Source organism: Bufo bufo, chromosome 3 (genome assembly GCF_905171765.1).
Source record: "Bufo bufo chromosome 3, aBufBuf1.1, whole genome shotgun sequence".
NCBI classification, from domain to species: Eukaryota; Metazoa; Chordata; class Amphibia; order Anura; family Bufonidae; genus Bufo; species Bufo bufo.
In genome coordinates this window covers 248,452,733-248,470,246 of record NC_053391.1, presented here as the reverse complement: position 1 = coordinate 248,470,246, position 17,514 = coordinate 248,452,733, and the positions used below count along the sequence as shown (strand labels likewise).

The 17,514-nt window shown below is 43.1% G+C and overlaps 1 protein-coding gene across 3 annotated transcripts in view; it reads left to right on the top strand.

Moving 5' to 3' along the window:
* Window positions 1-17,514, top strand: part of EPS8L3 (EPS8 like 3) — a 193,622-nt gene that overhangs the window by 104,288 nt on the left and 71,820 nt on the right. For all 3 annotated transcript variants that reach the window (XM_040424086.1, XM_040424084.1, XM_040424085.1), the window contains exon 8: window positions 12,017-12,126. In XM_040424086.1, the coding sequence (XP_040280020.1) occupies window positions 12,017-12,126 (110 nt within the window). The remainder of the gene's footprint in view (window positions 1-12,016; window positions 12,127-17,514) is intronic.

Genomic DNA, 17,514 nt, shown 5'->3' with positions numbered 1-17,514 from the left:
CGCCAAGCGCCTGCCCGGGTCAGAGGGCACCACCCAGCACATCAAGGGCCCAGTCAAATACCACGCCGCAAACGGAGGGCTGAGGCAAAAACATTGCCCTCCTACTTGTCCATGTCGTAGATTCAAAGAAAAGGGGCAAAACTATTGTTCTCATTGAGTCCCCAGAGTACCACCGTATTTAGAGTGAAGATCCATTTAGTCTCCTTTTGGCACAAAAAGTCACCAACGACCTGCTAACAGCCAAAAAAACATTACTCTGTCCTCCTTCTCCTTGTCCTGTCCTCTGCCTTTGACATCGTCGACCACTCTCTTCTGTTAAAAACTCTCATCTCTTGGCATCACTGACCTGGCCCTCTCCTGGATTGCATCATACCTCACAGACCAGACATTTAGCGTCTCCCACTCTCATACCACCTCCTTGTCTCATTCCCTCTCTGTTGGTGTCCCACAAGGCTCTGTCCTAGGACCCCTGCTCTTCTCTATCTACACACTCAGCCTGGGACAGCTCATAGAGTCCCATGGCTTTCAGTATCACTTTTATGCTGACAACACCCAAATCTACCTCTCTAGTCCAGACACCACCACCTTACTATCCAGAATCCCACAATGCCTATCCTCCATATTCTCCTTCTCCTGTCGCTTTCTTAAACTTAACATGGATAAAACAGAATTTATGATATTTCCCCCATCTTGCTCAACCCGCCCAACAGACCTATCTATCACGATCAATGGCCGCACACTCTCCCCGGTCAATCAAGTCCGCTGTCTTGGAGTGACCTTGGATTCTGCCCTCTCTATCAGATCACACATCCAAGCCCTTTCCACCACCTGCCGCCTCCAAGTCAAAAATATCTCCCGCATCCGCGCATTCCTCAACCATGAGTCTGCAAAAATGCTTTTACATGCCCTCATCTCCCGCCTAGACTACTGCAACATCCTCCTCTGTGGCCTTCTATCTAGCACTCTCGCACCCCTCCAATCTATCCTCAACTCTGCTGCCCAACTAATCCACCTCTCACCCCCATTACTCCTCTGCCTCTGCCCTCTGCCAATCGCTTCACTGGCTCCCCATTGCCCAGCGAATTCAGTTCAAAATTCTAACAAATATGTATAAAGCCGTCCACAACCTGTCCCCTCCATACATCTGAGCTACTTTCCCAATACATTCCCACACGTAATCTCTGATCCTCACAAGACCTCCTTTTCTCCTCTCCTCTTATCACCTCTTCTCAAAACCGCCTTCAAGATTTCTCCCGTGCATCCCCTATACTCTGAAACTCTCTACCCCAACATATCAGACTCTCACCTTCAGTGGAATCCTTCAAAAGAAAGTTGAAAACTCACCTCTTCAGACAAGCCTACAACCAGTGACCCTGCTGCTGCTATACCACCATGACCAGCTTTACCCTCACCTACTGTGTCTTTCCTCCATACCTTGTAGATTGTAAGCCCTCATGGGCAGGGCCCTCTCTCCTTCTGTAGCAGTCTGTAACTCATCGTGTTCATGCTTAGTGCAATTGTCTGTATTATGTATGTATACCGCTTATCATATGTACAGAGCTTTAATAATAATTAATAATAAATAGGTAGGAAAGTTAGGGTTTTATCAGAAAGGGACAGCATAGGGTCAGAGTTCTGTGTGTATTTTACAGTGAAGGGATGGCAGCTACTGCAAGTAGAAAGTTTCATATAATGCACTGCAATCACAAAAACCCTGCATTGCCTGCACAAATATAATTTTTCCCTGTGCTTCATCACCCAGCCATTAAAAAAACAGTTAAGTATCTTTTATACATATTCCTAGCACCTCCAACAGCATATATTTCGTTGGATACACTGCACAATTGTGCCTTTTTATTTCTATAGACCAGTTGCAATTTTGCTACCATTTTAGGCTACTTTCACACTAGCGTTCGGGGCTCCGCTTGTGAGTTCCGTTTGAAGGCTCTCACAAGCGGCCCCGAACGGATCCATCCAGCCCTAATGCATTCTGAGTGGATGCGGATCCGCTCAGAATGCATCAGTTTGGCACCGTTTGTCCTCCGCTCAGCAGGCGGACCCCTGAACGCAGCTTGCAGCGTTCAGGCGTCCGCCTGGCCGTGCGGAGGCAAACAGATCCGTCCAGACTTACAATGTAAGGCTACTTTCACACTAGCGTTCGGGTGTCCGCTCGTGAGCTCCGTTTGAAGGGGCTCACGAGCGGCCCCGAACGCATCCGTCTGGCCCTAATGCATTCTCAGTGGAGGCGGATCCGCTGAGAATGCATCCGCCTGCCAGCGCTCAGCCTCCGCTCCGCTCAGTGAGCGGACACCTGAACGCTGCTTGCAGCGTTCGGGTGTCCGCCTGGCCGTGCGGAGGCGAGCGGATCCGTCCAGACTTATAATGGAAGTCAATGGGGACGGATCCGCTTGAAGATGACACTATATGGCTCAATCTTCAAGCGGATCCGTTCCCCATTGACTTTCAATGTAAAGTCTGAACGGATCCGCTCAGGCTACTTTCAGACTTAGAAAATTTTCTAAGTTATAATGCAGACGGATCCGTTCTGAACGGATGCAAACGTCTGCATTATCGGAGCGGATCCGTCTGATGAAACATCAGACGGATCCGCTCCGAACGCTAGTGTGAAAGTAGCCTAAGTCAATGGGGACGGATCCGTTTGAAGTTGACACAATATGGCTCAATTTTCAAACGGATCCGTCCCCCATTGACTTTCAATGTAAAGTCAAAACGGATCCGTTTGCATTATCATGAACAAAAAAAATGGTAATGCAAACGGATCCGTTCTGAACGGATCTAAGCGTTTGCATTATAGGTGCGGATCCGTCTGTGCAGATACCAGACGGATCCGCACCTAACGCAGGTGTGAAAGTAGCCTTAAAATGCACATTTGAACGCAGTTTAAAACAAAACATTGTACTGCGTTTGTATAACAGTTTAATTCAACACATTGTAGTACATTAATATAACAGTTTAATTTGACGCATTGTACTTCATCAATATACCATTCTAAATTGTCGATATCTGTGTGCAGTTTCTTCATAGAAGGGGAAGAACGTTTAATTTCTCCATCATATTATGCACTTCTCGTTTCCACCCTGAAACGCAGCAGGAGTGGCTGTGCTTGCATATTACAGGAAAAAGCGTCGGCCTCTCTGGTTGTCTGCACCCATGGGCAGCAGATCCCATCCCAACCACGTTGTATTTGTGCTGGAAACGAGCATTGTATAATGTGATAGAAAAATTTATCAAGCCAGCAAAGGAGATGATATGGACAATCACAATACATTAGTGCCTTGTATTAACTTTTTCTACATGATAAATGCCATTTTCTGAAGTGAGATAACCCATTTAATGCTTATGAAAATTAGTAGAAGTCTGTGCCTTACACCCTTTTTTTATAAAATTTGCATCCCCTCCTATCCCTTGGTTGAACCTGATGAACTTATGTCTTTTTTTCAAACGTAGATACTATGTCAGCATGTACTTGGTTTCATGTGGAAAGATTATTCCAGCTCACCTTCCTGGTCAAATGTGTAGTCCCGGCTCCAGAGGCCCTGGGGAGTGTTCCCGTAGCAGGCTGCAGAAAAGTAAAGAAGTACACGGTCTGTCAACTATAATTGAACAATAAAGAAGAGCTGACAGAGGAACTCTATTTGTCTCCGGGATCCTTCTTTACTTTTCTGCATGTACTTGGTTTCATGGACTGAAAGGACTCACAATTGTCAACTTAGTGGATTTTAAATGGGATAGTTACAAAGATACAAAGTTTTTAAGTTATCCCCTATCCACCGGATAGAGATAAGAAGCTGATCGCTGGAGTTCTGACCACTATTATCCTCAAGGATCACAAGAACGTGGGTCCTGTTGATGCAGCGGCAGGTCATGCATGCGCACTGCCGTTCCATTCATTTTCTATGGCAGTGCCAGGAATAGCCGTGCGCTCTACTCTGCTATCTCTTGCACTCTGTAATGGCGGTTGCTGATCGCCAATGTTCCCCTACTTACTGCCGCCTTACTTACTCCTGGGTCCTGTGTTCAGGTGAGCAGTATCCTCCCTGGCCGCTTTCATCATTATCCGCATCCAGATAACAGCGGAGGTAGCGACCTAGTGTTCTCCTGGGGAAAGTCTATCCCCACCATCAGGGGTACTGTGAAGAACGAGGGGTTCACTTAAACAATGCCCTTAGAGAAGGTTGGCCATGTGACACATGGGGTTAACATCCGCTGGTTTGTGACCCTCCCATAGAGAATGAATGGAGCGGAAGTGCGAATGCAAAACATATCAGAACAGGGGAATTGGAACCCTGTTCTCATGATCGGTGGGGTTCCAGGAGTCGGAAAACAAGCGATCAACTAGTTACATGTATTGTCTATCCTAGGAAGTTCAGCGGGCCACAGGGGTGCTGATGGGACTGGTTGTACTCACGGTGGCAGCTCTGACTATCTTGCTCCCTGGGCCATGCAAAGTTGAGAAGGGGACACCTCTTCTTCCGTTCAGGGCACTCCCTGACTTTAGCACTTCTGCCTCTTGTGGATTCAGGTACCCGTGGTGTAGATATGTTTTGAGGTGCAAGGAAGGAGTTAAAGAGACACTGCAGCCATGCAGGAGTGGATGCAGTGAATGATGAGGCCAGGTTAGTATCACAAGTACACTATTCTTTCCTGAGGCAGTTCAATAGATGGTTCACACTGGCACAGAATACATTAAGCATTAGGCATATGTAGTTTCCCAAGGCTGTCTATAGGAGATAAAGGGCGGAGTCTCTTTCTCATATTCTCCGCAGTCTTTCCAAATTGACCAAGGGGTGCAACTTGTCACTATATTGGTATCTCTGCAATATACTACAATCTGTACAGATGGAAAGTCTGTCCATTTGATATGATTGGGAGCTTGAAATTCATTTGTTCCCACCATATGCAAAAAAGCCTATAGCCAGGATACAGGTATTTACCTTCTCTGAGCGATACAAAACATTCCTCCTTGTATGGCCACTGAACTTTCTGCTGCATTTAGTAACTCTTTCCCTCAAGGGTTGGCACATATGCTGTCACTGTGCTGCTGTTATAATCCACAGCGCAGAAAGATTTCCTGTCAGCTCTGCTCCGAGTCCTAGCTGCTTACACACTCTGTCTACATCAGACTGCTCTCCCTTCATGCAGAGGAAGGGATGGTGCCAGCCCATGCCTAGCAATAGTAACCAGGGACCCACTCTCACCATATTGTCACGGATGAAGTAGGGAAGAACACCAAAAGACAATCAAGAAGGACGGGGAAAGACACTAGGCCTCACCGCTAGGGAAGGAAAAGGGTCACCACCTATAAAACCCTGCTCCTGGCCCTAACTCCTATCCGTATGGGCACCTCTCGATGGTAGAGATACCCATACACGGGAACCTAGATAGCCCTAGTGACCCTCAGATGCCCTAAAAATAATGACTGGGCAGAGACCACCTGTTCCTTCCCTGGTGAAGGAACTAGCATCTCACTGAGGCCTAGTAAACAACGGGGGGGGGGGGGGTGGGGGGGGATACAAAACACGACAAGCGGAACACTTCAACAGGATGAAGGATGAACAGGACTTCAACACGAACCACACTCCAGCTCTTCCAGGACCAAATGAAGCTATCCAAAGCAAGGAGTGATGGGAAAAGTCAGACTAAATAGGGTGTGGTAGAGGTCACATAATCCACACCTAAACAGGAGGTGTGGACATACCAGCAACACACAGACAAAGTGAAACGAAAAGAGGCTGTCAGATTACTAATGCATAGATAATCTTTCAGACCTTCTGGGACCTGTCACAGATGTGACAGTACCCCCCCTTCTACGGGTGACCTCCGGGCACCCAGGACCGACCTTATCAGGATGAGCTCTGTGGAATGCTCTCACCAGACGACTAGCATTAACATCGGTCGCTGGAACCCACATCCTCTCCTCTGGTCCGAACCCTCTCCAATGAACGAGATACTGGAGGGATCTCCGGAGAACTCGGGAGTCCACAATCCTGCTGATCTGAAATTCTAAATTGCCGTCCACCATGACAGGAGCGGGAGGCAAGGAGCACGGCTCAACAGGTTCGACACATTTCTTTAGCAACGATTTATGAAATACGTTATGGATTTTCAATGCCTGAGGAAGTTCAAGACGGAAGGCTACAGGGTTAACAATGCCAGTGATCTTATATGGACCAATAAATCTTGGGCCCAACTTCCAAGAAGGTACCTTAAGTTTAATGTTTCTTGTAGACAACCACACAGAATCACCCACTGTCAGGTCCGGACCACTCATACCTCTCCTGTCAGCCACACGCTTATACCTGTTGCCCATCTTTTTCAGGTTATCTTGGATTTTCCGCCAAATAGAAGACAAAGAAGAGGAAAATCGTTCCTCCTCAGGAATGCCGGAATTTTGAGCACCAGAAAATGTACCAAACTGTGGAACCCATATGCCCCAAAAAACGGCGACTTATCAGTGGATTCTTGTCTACGGTTATTTATAGCAAACTCAGCTAACGACAAAAATGAAGACCACTCTTCCTGATTCTCTGAAACAAAACATCTCAAGTAAGTCTCCAGATTCTGATTAGTGCGCTCCGTCTGTCCGTTCGACTGAGGATGAAAAGCCGAAGAGAAGGACAATTGTACACCCAGACGAGTACATAACGCTTTCCAGAATCTGGAAACAAACTGAGTCCCTCTATCGGACACCACATCAGAGGGAATGCCATGTAGTTTCACGATGTTATCGACAAACACCTGTGCAAGAGTTTTAGCATTGGGTAGACTAGGTAATGCAATAAAGTGTGCCATTTTACTAAAACGATCTACAACCACCAGAATCACAGTTTTTCCCGAAGAATTCGGTAAATCCATGATAAAATCCATGGACAAATGGGTCCAAGGTCTGGACGGGATGGGCAATGGAAGCAGAGATCCAGAAGGCCGAGTATGTGTCACCTTAACTCGTGCACAGGTACCACAGGCTGACACATAGTCCTCAACATACTTACGCAACCCCGGCCACCAAAATCTGCGAGAGATGAGATCGACAGTCGATCTGCTCCCAGGGTGCCCAGCAAGCACATTACAGCGATGTTCCTCGAACACCTTGTGACGTAATTCGGAGGGAACAAACAACTTCCCCGGAGGACAAGAGTCCGGAGCATCCTCCTGTGCCTCCAACACCCTGGCCTCAAGATCAGGATAAAGAGCGGATATGACAACCCCTTCAGATAAAATGGGACTAGGGTCATTAGACTCACCCCTCCCAGGAAAGCTACGCGACAAAGCATCCACCTTGACGTTCTTAACCCCAGGGCGGTAAGTGACGATGAAGTTAAATCTGGTGAAAAAAAATGACCATCTGGCCTGCCTTGGGTTCAGTCGCTTAACCAACTCCAGGTAGGCCAGATTCTTGTGATCTGTAATTACTGTAATAGCGTGAATTGCTCCTTCCAACCAATGCCGCCATTCCTCGAACGCCAACTTAATGGCCAGTTATTCCCTATTCCCCACATCATAATTCCTTTCAGCAGTAGAGAGTTTTTTTAGAGAAAAATGCACATGGGCGCCATTTACTAGGTGAAGGACAAGATTGCTCCTACCCCTACCTCGGACGCGTCAACCTCAACAATAAATGGCCGAGTCAAGTCCGGTTGCATCAGAATAGGGGCCGAAGCAAAACATTGTTTCACAGCAGAAAAGGCCTGTAATGCCGCATTAGACCAGACAGAAATATCCGCACCCTTCCTAGTCAAGTCTGTGAAAGTTTTAAACACCGATGAATAGTGCAAGATAAATTTACGGTAGTAGTTGGTAAACCACAAAAACCGCATAAGCACTTTCAGATTTTCGGGTCGATCCCAGTCCAACACGGCACGTACCTTCTCGGGATCCATACGAAAACCTGAGGATGAGAGCAGGTAACCCAGAAATTGCACTTCCTGTACAGCAAATACACACTTTTCCATCTTAGCATACAACTTATTCTCTCTTAGGATCTGTAACACCTGTCTCACATGATCCTGATGAGTCTCTATATCAGGCGAATACAGGGGCGTAGCTAAAGGCTCATGGGCCCTGGTGCAAGAGTTAGGCTTGGGCCCCCCTTTCCTCAGTGCTTTGTGTGTCTTCTTATGCAGCACAAGGATCTTTGGGCCCCCTCAGGCTCCTGGGCCTGGTAGCGACTGCTACCTCTGCACCCCCTATAGCTACGCCCCTGGGCGAATAAATTAGTATGTCATCAAGGTATACAACGACAAACCTCCCCACCAGATGATAAAAGATGTAATTGACAAAGTGTTGAAAAACCGCAGGAGCATTGGTTAACCCAAAGGGCATGACCAGGTTTTCAAAATGACCCTCAGGGGTATTAAATGCGGTCTTCCACTCATCCCCCTCCTTGATCCTTACCAGATTATAAGCCCCCCTCAGATCCAACTTAGAGAACACCTTGGCACCGACAATCTGACTAAACAAATCCGGAATCAAAGGAAGGAGGTAAGGATCACGGACGGTAATACGATTGAGCTCATGGAAGTCCAGGCATGGTCTCAGGGTACCATCCTTTTTCTTTACAAAGAAAAACCCAGCAGCCACTGGGGACTTGGATGGTCTGATATGTCCCTTTGCCAAACTCTCGGTAATATACTCTCGTATGGCCTTTCTTTCGGGTTCCGAAAGATTATACAACCGAGATTTGGGCAATTTAGCTCCGGGAATAAGATTGACGGGACAGTCATACTCCCGGTGCGGAGGCAACTCCTGATTACCACTCTCAGAGAAAACATCAGAAAATTCTGAAATGAACGAGGGTACAGTTTTAGTGGTCACCATAGAGAATGATGCATTAAGACAGTTATCCATGCAAAAATCACTCCAATCGAGAATCTGTCTCGCTTTCCAGTCGATGTTAGGGTTATGTTTGCTTAACCATGGTAAGCCCAACACCAACGGAGCAGGCAGACCCTCCAATACATAACAGGAGATAGATTCCTGATGCAAATCACCCACTCTTAAATGAATGTCATTCACTACCTGCGACAGACATTTTTGGGTGAGAGGTGCTGAGTCAATTGCAAAGACAGAAATACTTTTCTCCAATGCATTAGTAGTAAACCCATGAATGCGTACAAACTCTCCATCAATCAAGTTAACTCCTGCCCCACTGTTGATAAATGCTTCGATTTTCACAGTTTTGGACTCTAGCGCCACCTCGGCAGTCAGGAGAAAACGGGTACTACCAGTAAAAGACAAATGTGGGTTTTCTTGCTCCACACCACCAATAGTAATTTGAGGATTAAAAGGTTTCTTCTTTTTGTTTACACCTTGATGCTGCAAGTACAGACAAATGTTCACAAAATGTCCCTTCTTGCCACAATAAAAGCAGACTCCTTTCACATGACTCAAGCTTTTGCCAGGAGTAGCTCCTCCTAACTGCATAGGCTCATCACAAGGCGCAACTACCAGTGTCTCTCCACCATAAGTGTCAAAGGAAGCAGTACCCTTATTGGACAGTACGTCCTGAAGGTGAGAACCCCTAGATCTCTCCCTCAGACACAGGATTTTCATGAAAGGCCAACGCGTCCTGCAGTTTCTCAGAGAGACCCTGAGAGAATTGGCTGCGGAGAGCAGGATCATTCCACTCAGTATCTCCTAAATTCAGAGCAATAGGTTTCCGCGGTCTCGGCCTGAGAGATCCGATCCGGGTCATCGTAGATGTGACCCAAGGCTCTAAAGAATTCATCTACCGACCGGAGGGACAGTGATCCGGTCGGCAGAGAAAAAGCCCAAGATTGGGCGTCCTCTTTAAGCAAAGAAATAATCATACCCACACGTTGACACTCATCCCCAGAAGAGTATGGATGCAGCTTAAAGTATAATTTACATGACTCCCTGAACCGGATGAAATTGTCACTACCCCCGGAAAACCTGTCCGGGAGAGCCACCTTCGGTTCAGGACAGGCCTGGGACCCACCACCGGAACCAGCAGCCTGTGGACTCTGAATCTGCTACCTCCAAAGTCAGATTCTGCATCTGTTCGACCAGTGCAGTCATAGCATCCATAGCTGCACAGATCAGAACAAAAAATGGCGGTATGGGCTTGGGATAATGTCACGGATGAAGTAGGGGAGAACACCAAAAGACAATCAAGAAGGACGGGGAAAGACACTAGGCCTCACCGCTAGGGAAGGAAAAGGGTCACCACCTATAAAACCCTGCTCCTGGCCCTAACTCCTATCTGTATGGGCACCTCTCGATGGTAGAGATACCCATACACGGGAACCTAGATAACCCTGGTGACCCATAGATGCCCTAAAGATAATAACTGGGCAGAGACCACCTGTTCCTTCCCTGGTGAAGGAACTAGCATCTCACTGAGGCCTAGTAAACAACCGGGGGGGGGGGGGGGGGGGAATACAAAACACGACAAGCGGAACACTTAACTTCAGAGGATGAAGGATGAACAGGACTTCAACACGAACCACACTCCAGCTCTTCCAGAACCAAATGAAGCTATCCCAAACAAGGAGTGATGGGAAAAGTCAGACTAAATAGGGTGTGGTAGAGGTCACATGATCCACACCTGAACAGGAGCAACACACAGACAAAGTGAAACCAAAAGAGGCTGTCAGATCACTAATGCATAGATAATCTTTCAGACGTTCTGGGACCTGTCACAGATGTGACACATATACAATCTACGGGGCATACTGTACATGACATACAGTCTCAATGGGAGACGGCAGAAGCATAACATTTTATTTATGAAGATGTCCTTATAATAAATAACACTAGTGGAAATGTTTGAACAGTGCTGTTAAATAGTAAGTCGTTTCCCCTGTACATAGGGATACAAAATTCAACCGGGGATTTTTTTAAATCTGCTTATTGTTTTTTCATATACAAAAAAAAAACACAACCATGTGGACTAGCTTTTCGCTGTCTTTTTCAAAAAGTACATACACAAGAACATTCCCCTCCCCACTAAACACCCTCCCTACCCCCCTTCCCCAAGTCCAGGAAATGGGTTTTATTTATTAGCAGCAAAATCTTTTGATCATGAATAGCCCCAGACTTGCAATACTGCTTGTTACGATATGGCTATGCAGCATGGATGTGTTCAGTTGGGACGCAATGCCTTGCAGAACCTAATTACTTAATAGCTGTTAATAGTTAATGGCCATACAGCAGCCCCCAAAACCACAGGATCATTAACAATGAACTCTGAATAAACAATTCAGTTCTAATTAAAGGGGTTTTATGAGATTTTAACACTGATATGAGCTATCATTGCCTAATCGGTGGGGGTCTGACACCTAGAACCCCCACCAATCAGCTGTTAGATTAGGCACCGGCACTCCCGTGAACACCACAGCCTTCTCGCAGCTTCCCCTAGGCCAACAACGACATGCTCAACGGTCACGTTGCCTAGGCGCAGCTTAGCCCCATTGAAGTGAAGGGGGCTGAGCGTGATGCCAAGTACAGCCGCTATACAATGTACAGTACTGTGCTTGGTGAGCTGCAAGAAAGCTGCGGTGCTCACAGGAGCCCCGGCGCCCTCTCAAACAGCTGATTGGCGGGGGTCCCGGCTGTCGGTCCCCCACCGATTAGATACTGATGACCTATCAGTATTAAAATGTCAGAAAACTCTTTTTTACTTTATCCCACTGTAATTTGTACAGCTGTGCAGCAATTGGCGACAAGGCACTGTGTCCCAAACTTTTGCATTACGATAAACGAGCACTAAGAATCACCATTGTTGGCGTCATCCATTAATTGCATTACATTTAGTGAAAACGTGTATAGCACAGTGAAAGGGAATCTATCACCATGATTCTGGACTATTGTTTTCCTACTACCCACTAACCCCCATACCCCAAGGTTGTGGTGACAGAGTCCCTTTAACATGTGTTTGTCATTGTGTAGGGCAATGGGATATTTACTAGGTGATGTGAAGTCTATTAAGAAAGTGTAACTTTTCTCTCAAATAACTTTCTGTTTTTCATTTCAGAAATAAACTACAGAACACACTAACTCAGAATGAATTCAATGAACGCAGTTATTCCCCACAACCAATTCTATCAATGAATAGCCCTAAATTAGGAAGACAAACTCCCCAGGGTTAGTGTTGTTTTTGAAGAGCGTTGCAAATTCAGCCTGCAGTCATTTCCTGATATGACATAGATGTAATCCGTGTGGTTTAGAATTTCTCCAGATTTCCTGATTCAGAAGATAAAGGGGCTGCGGTGCTCCATTGATTTTGGTTCTGGAAATCATTTTTTGTGATAAAGGTCCACTTATGTCTTGACTGGAAATGCCTCACACCAAAAAGTGCTTTTGGAACTACTGGGCGGATCTACCTAAACATTATGCTATGTTACCTACAGCAAATGAAAAGCCTCATTTTTATTTTCAGCTAGTTTCACACTACCATTAAAAACATTCCAGCAGGCTGTTCCAGAGTTCATAGCGGAAAAAGCAATCAGATGACTGCATGATAAATATCCTAAGGAGGATGAGAAAAAAAGTAAAAAAAAAAAAAAAAGATTTTAAAAATAAAATAAATATATAAAAATTCCAAGCACACCTCTTTCCCCTTATTAAAAATAAAAATAAACAATAAAAATAATAAAGATCATAGACATCGCCATCTCCCAAAATGTCTAAACGAATAAATTATAGATGTATTTATCCCGTATAGTGAATGCTGTAACAGAAAAAAATGTTTTTTCTTTCTTAAAGGGAGTCTGTCACCTCCATATGGCCATATACAGTGCTTACATGGCTCTGTAGCACACCTATACAGGATTGTAACAGTACCTTTGTTCTTTTCTTTAGACTTGCACCAGCAGGAAAAACGACGTTTAATTCATATGCAAATGAGCACTCGCAAGTGCCCAGGGGCGGCATACACTGTGTAGGTGCCCAGGCTGCCCTGCCTTCTTTTCACTTTACTCCTCCCCAGCCTCTTCCTTTGCCCGCCCTCCAAGTCCGGACCTATCGATGAGGCAAGAGACTTGGAGGGCGGCATAGGCAGAGACTGGGGAGGAGTAAAGTGAAAAGAAGGCAGGGCAGCCTGGGCACCTACACAGTGTACGCCGCCCCTGGGCACTTGTGAGTGCTCATTTGCATATGAATTAAACTTCATTTTTCCTGCTGGTGCAAGTCTAAAGAAAAGAACAAAGGTACCGTTACAATTCTGTATAGGTGTGCTACAGAGCCATGTAAGCACTGTATATGGCAATATAGAGGTGACAGACTCCCTTTAATTTTACCTCTCCCTCACCCCAAAAAATTTATGAAAAATTATCAAAAAGTCAGCCACTCCAAAATTGTATCAATAAATACTAATATTGCACAGCATAAAATGAGTCCCACACAGCTCTGTAGATGTAAATCTAAAAATAGTCATAAATTTGAGTCAAAATATTTCACCTTTATTTATGAAAAAATCCCAAATTTACCAAAATTTTTTAAAAATTCGCAATTTTCTCAATTTCAATTTCTCTGCTTTTAAAACAGAAAGTGATACCTCATAAAATATTTATTACTTAACATTCCCCATATGTCTACTTTATGTTGGCATCATTTTGGAAATGTCATTTTATTTTTTTAGGACGTTAGAAGTTTAGAAGCAATTCTTAAATTTTTAAGAAAATTGCCAAAACCCACTTTTTAAGGACCAGTTCAGGTCTGAAGTCACTTTGTGGGGCCTACATAGTGGATACCCCCATAAATGACCCCATTGTAGAAACTACACCCCTCAAGTTACTTAAAACCGATTTTACAAACTTTGTTAACCCTTTAGGCGTTCCACAAGAATTAAAGGAAAATGGAGATCAAATTTTAAAATTTCACTTTTTTGGCAGATTTTCCATTTTAATCAAAGTTTTTCTTTAACACATCGATGGTTAACAGCCAAACAAAACTCAATATTTATTACCCAGATTCTGCGGTTTACAGAAACACCCCACATGTGGTCATAAACTGCTGTATGGGCACAAGGCAGGGCGCAGAAGAAAAGGAACTCCACATGGTTTTTAGATGCCATGTCCCATTTGAAGCCCCCTGATGCACCCTTACAGTAGAAACTCCCAAGAAGTGATCCCATTTTGGAAACTAGGGGATAAGGTGCCAGTTTAATTGCTACTATTTTTGGGTACATATGATTTTTTGATCATTCATTAGAACACTTTATGGGGCAAGGTGACCAAAAAATGGGTTGTTTTAGCACAGTTTTTATTTATTTATTTTTACAGCGTTCACCTGAGGGGTTCAGTCAAGTGACATTTTTATAGAGCAGATTGTTACGGACGTGGCGATACCTAATATGTATACTTTTTCTTATTTATTAAAGTTTTACACAATAATAGCATTTTTGAAACAAAAAAAATGTTTTAATGTGTCCATGTTCTGAGAGCTATAGTTTTTTTATTTTTTGAGAGATTTTCTTATGTAGGGGCTCATTTTTTGCGGGATGAGGTGACGGTTTTATTGGTACCATTTTTTGGGACATACGCATTTTTGATCACTTGGTGCTGCAGTTTTTGTGATGTAAGGTGACAAAAATTGCTTGTTTTGACACAGTTTTTTTTTTTTTTACGGTGTTCACCCGAGGGGTTAGATCATGTGATATTTTTATAGAGCTGTTTTTTACGGACGTGGCAATACCTAAATTTGTATACTTTTTTTTTATTTGTTTCACTTTAACACAATAATAGCATTTTTGAAACCCAAAAAAATGATGTTTTAGTGTCTCCATGTTCTAAGAGCTATAGTTTTTTTTATTTTTTGAGAGATTTTCTTATGTCGGGGCTCATTTTTTGCGGGATGAGGTGACAGTTTTATTGATACCATTTTGTGGGACATACGCGTTTTTGATCACTTGGTGTTGCAGTTTTTGTGATGTAAGGTGACAAAAATTGCTTGTTTTGACACAGTTTTTATTTTTATTTTTTTACGGTGTTCACCCGAGGGGTTAGGTCATGTGCTATTTTTATAGATCTGGTTTTTACGTACGCGGCAATACCTAATATGTATACTTTTTTTATTTGTTTCAATTTAACACAATAATAGCATTTTTGAAACCAAAAAAAATGATGTTTTAGTGTCTCCATGTTCTACCGTAAGAGCTATAGTTTTTTTATTTTTTGAGAGATTTTCTTATGTAGGGACTCATTTTTTGCGGGATGAGGTGACAGTTTTATTGGTACCATTTTGTGGGACATACGCGTTTTTGATCACTTGGTGTTGCAGTTTTTGTGATGTAAAATTGCTTGTTTTGACACAGTTTTTTTTGTTTTGTTTTTACGGTGTTCACCCGAGGGGTTAGGTCATGTGATATTTTTATAGAGCTGGTTTTTACGGACGTGGCAATATTTATTACCCAGATTCTGCGGTTTACAGAAACACCCCACATGTGGTCATAAACTGCTGTATGGGCACAAGGCAGGGCGCAGAAGAAAAGGAACTCCACATGGTTTTTAGATGCCATGTCCCATTTGAAGCCCCCTGATGCACCCTTACAGTAGAAACTCCCAAGAAGTGATCCCATTTTGGAAACTAGGGGATAAGGTGCCAGTTTAATTGCTACTATTTTTGGGTACATATGATTTTTTGATCATTCATTAGAACACTTTATGGGGCAAGGTGACCAAAAAATGGGTTGTTTTAGCACAGTTTTTATTTATTTATTTTTACAGCGTTCACCTGAGGGGTTCAGTCAAGTGACATTTTTATAGAGCAGATTGTTACGGACGTGGCGATACCTAATATGTATACTTTTTCTTATTTATTAAAGTTTTACACAATAATAGCATTTTTGAAACAAAAAAAATGTTTTAATGTGTCCATGTTCTGAGAGCTATAGTTTTTTTATTTTTTGAGAGATTTTCTTATGTAGGGGCTCATTTTTTGCGGGATGAGGTGACGGTTTTATTGGTACCATTTTTTGGGACATACGCATTTTTGATCACTTGGTGTTGCAGTTTTTGTGATGTAAGGTGACAAAAATTGCTTGTTTTGACACAGTTTTTTTTTTTTTACGGTGTTCACCCGAGGGGTTAGATCATGTGATATTTTTATAGAGCTGTTTTTTACGGACGTGGCAATACCTAAATTTGTATACTTTTTTTTTATTTGTTTCACTTTAACACAATAATAGCATTTTTGAAACCCAAAAAAATGATGTTTTAGTGTCTCCATGTTCTAAGAGCTATAGTTTTTTTTATTTTTTGAGAGATTTTCTTATGTAGGGGCTCATTTTTGGCGGGATGAGGTGACAGTTTTATTGGTACCATTTTGTGGGACATACGCGTTTTTGATCACTTGGTGTTGCAGTTTTTGTGATGTAAGGTGACAAAAATTGCTTGTTTTGACACAGTTTTTATTTTTATTTTTTTACGGTGTTCACCCGAGGGGTTAGGTCATGTGCTATTTTTATAGATCTGGTTTTTACGTACGCGGCAATACCTAATATGTATACTTTTTTTATTTGTTTCAATTTAACACAATAATAGCATTTTTGAAACCAAAAAAAATGATGTTTTAGTGTCTCCATGTTCTACCGTAAGAGCTATAGTTTTTTTATTTTGAGAGATTTTCTTATGTAGGGACTCATTTTTTGCGGGATGAGGTGACAGTTTTATTGGTACCATTTTGTGGGACATACGCGTTTTTGATCACTTGGTGTTGCAGTTTTTGTGATGTAAAATTGCTTGTTTTGACACAGTTTTTTTTGTTTTGTTTTTACGGTGTTCACCCGAGGGGTTAGGTCATGTGATATTTTTATAGAGCTGGTTTTTACGGACGCGGCAATACCAAATATGTATACTTTTTTTTATTTGTTTCACTTTAACACAATAATAGCATTTTTGAAACCCCAAAAAATGATGTTTTAGTGTCTCCATGTTCTAAGAGCTATAGTTTATTTATTTTTTGAGAGATTTTCTTATGTAGGGGCTCATTTTTGGCGGGATGAGGTGACAGTTTTATTGGTACCATTTTGTGGGACATACGCGTTTTTGATCACTTGGTGTTGCAGTTTTTGTGATGTAAGGTGACAAAAATTGCTTGTTTTGACACAGTTTTTTTTGTTTTGTTTTTACGGTGTTCACCCGAGGGGTTAGGTCATGTGATATTTTTATATAGCTGGTTTTTACGGATGCGACAATACCAAATATGTATACTTTTTTTTATTTGTTTGACTTTAACACAATAATAGCATTTTTGAAACCAAAGAGCTATAGTTTTTTTTTTTTTTTTGAGAGATTTTCTTATGTAGGGGCTCATTTTTTGCGGGATGAGGTGACAGTTTTATTGGTACCATTTTGTGTTCACCCGAGGGGTTGGGTCATGTGATATTTTTATAGAGCTGGTTTTTACGGACGCGGCAATACCAAATATGTCTATTTTATTTTTTCTATTTTTAAATTTTTTTTTATTCCTTACTTGGGGAATTTTTTTTTTTACATGTGAAACCTTTTTTTTCTTTTATTTTTTCAACCCTTT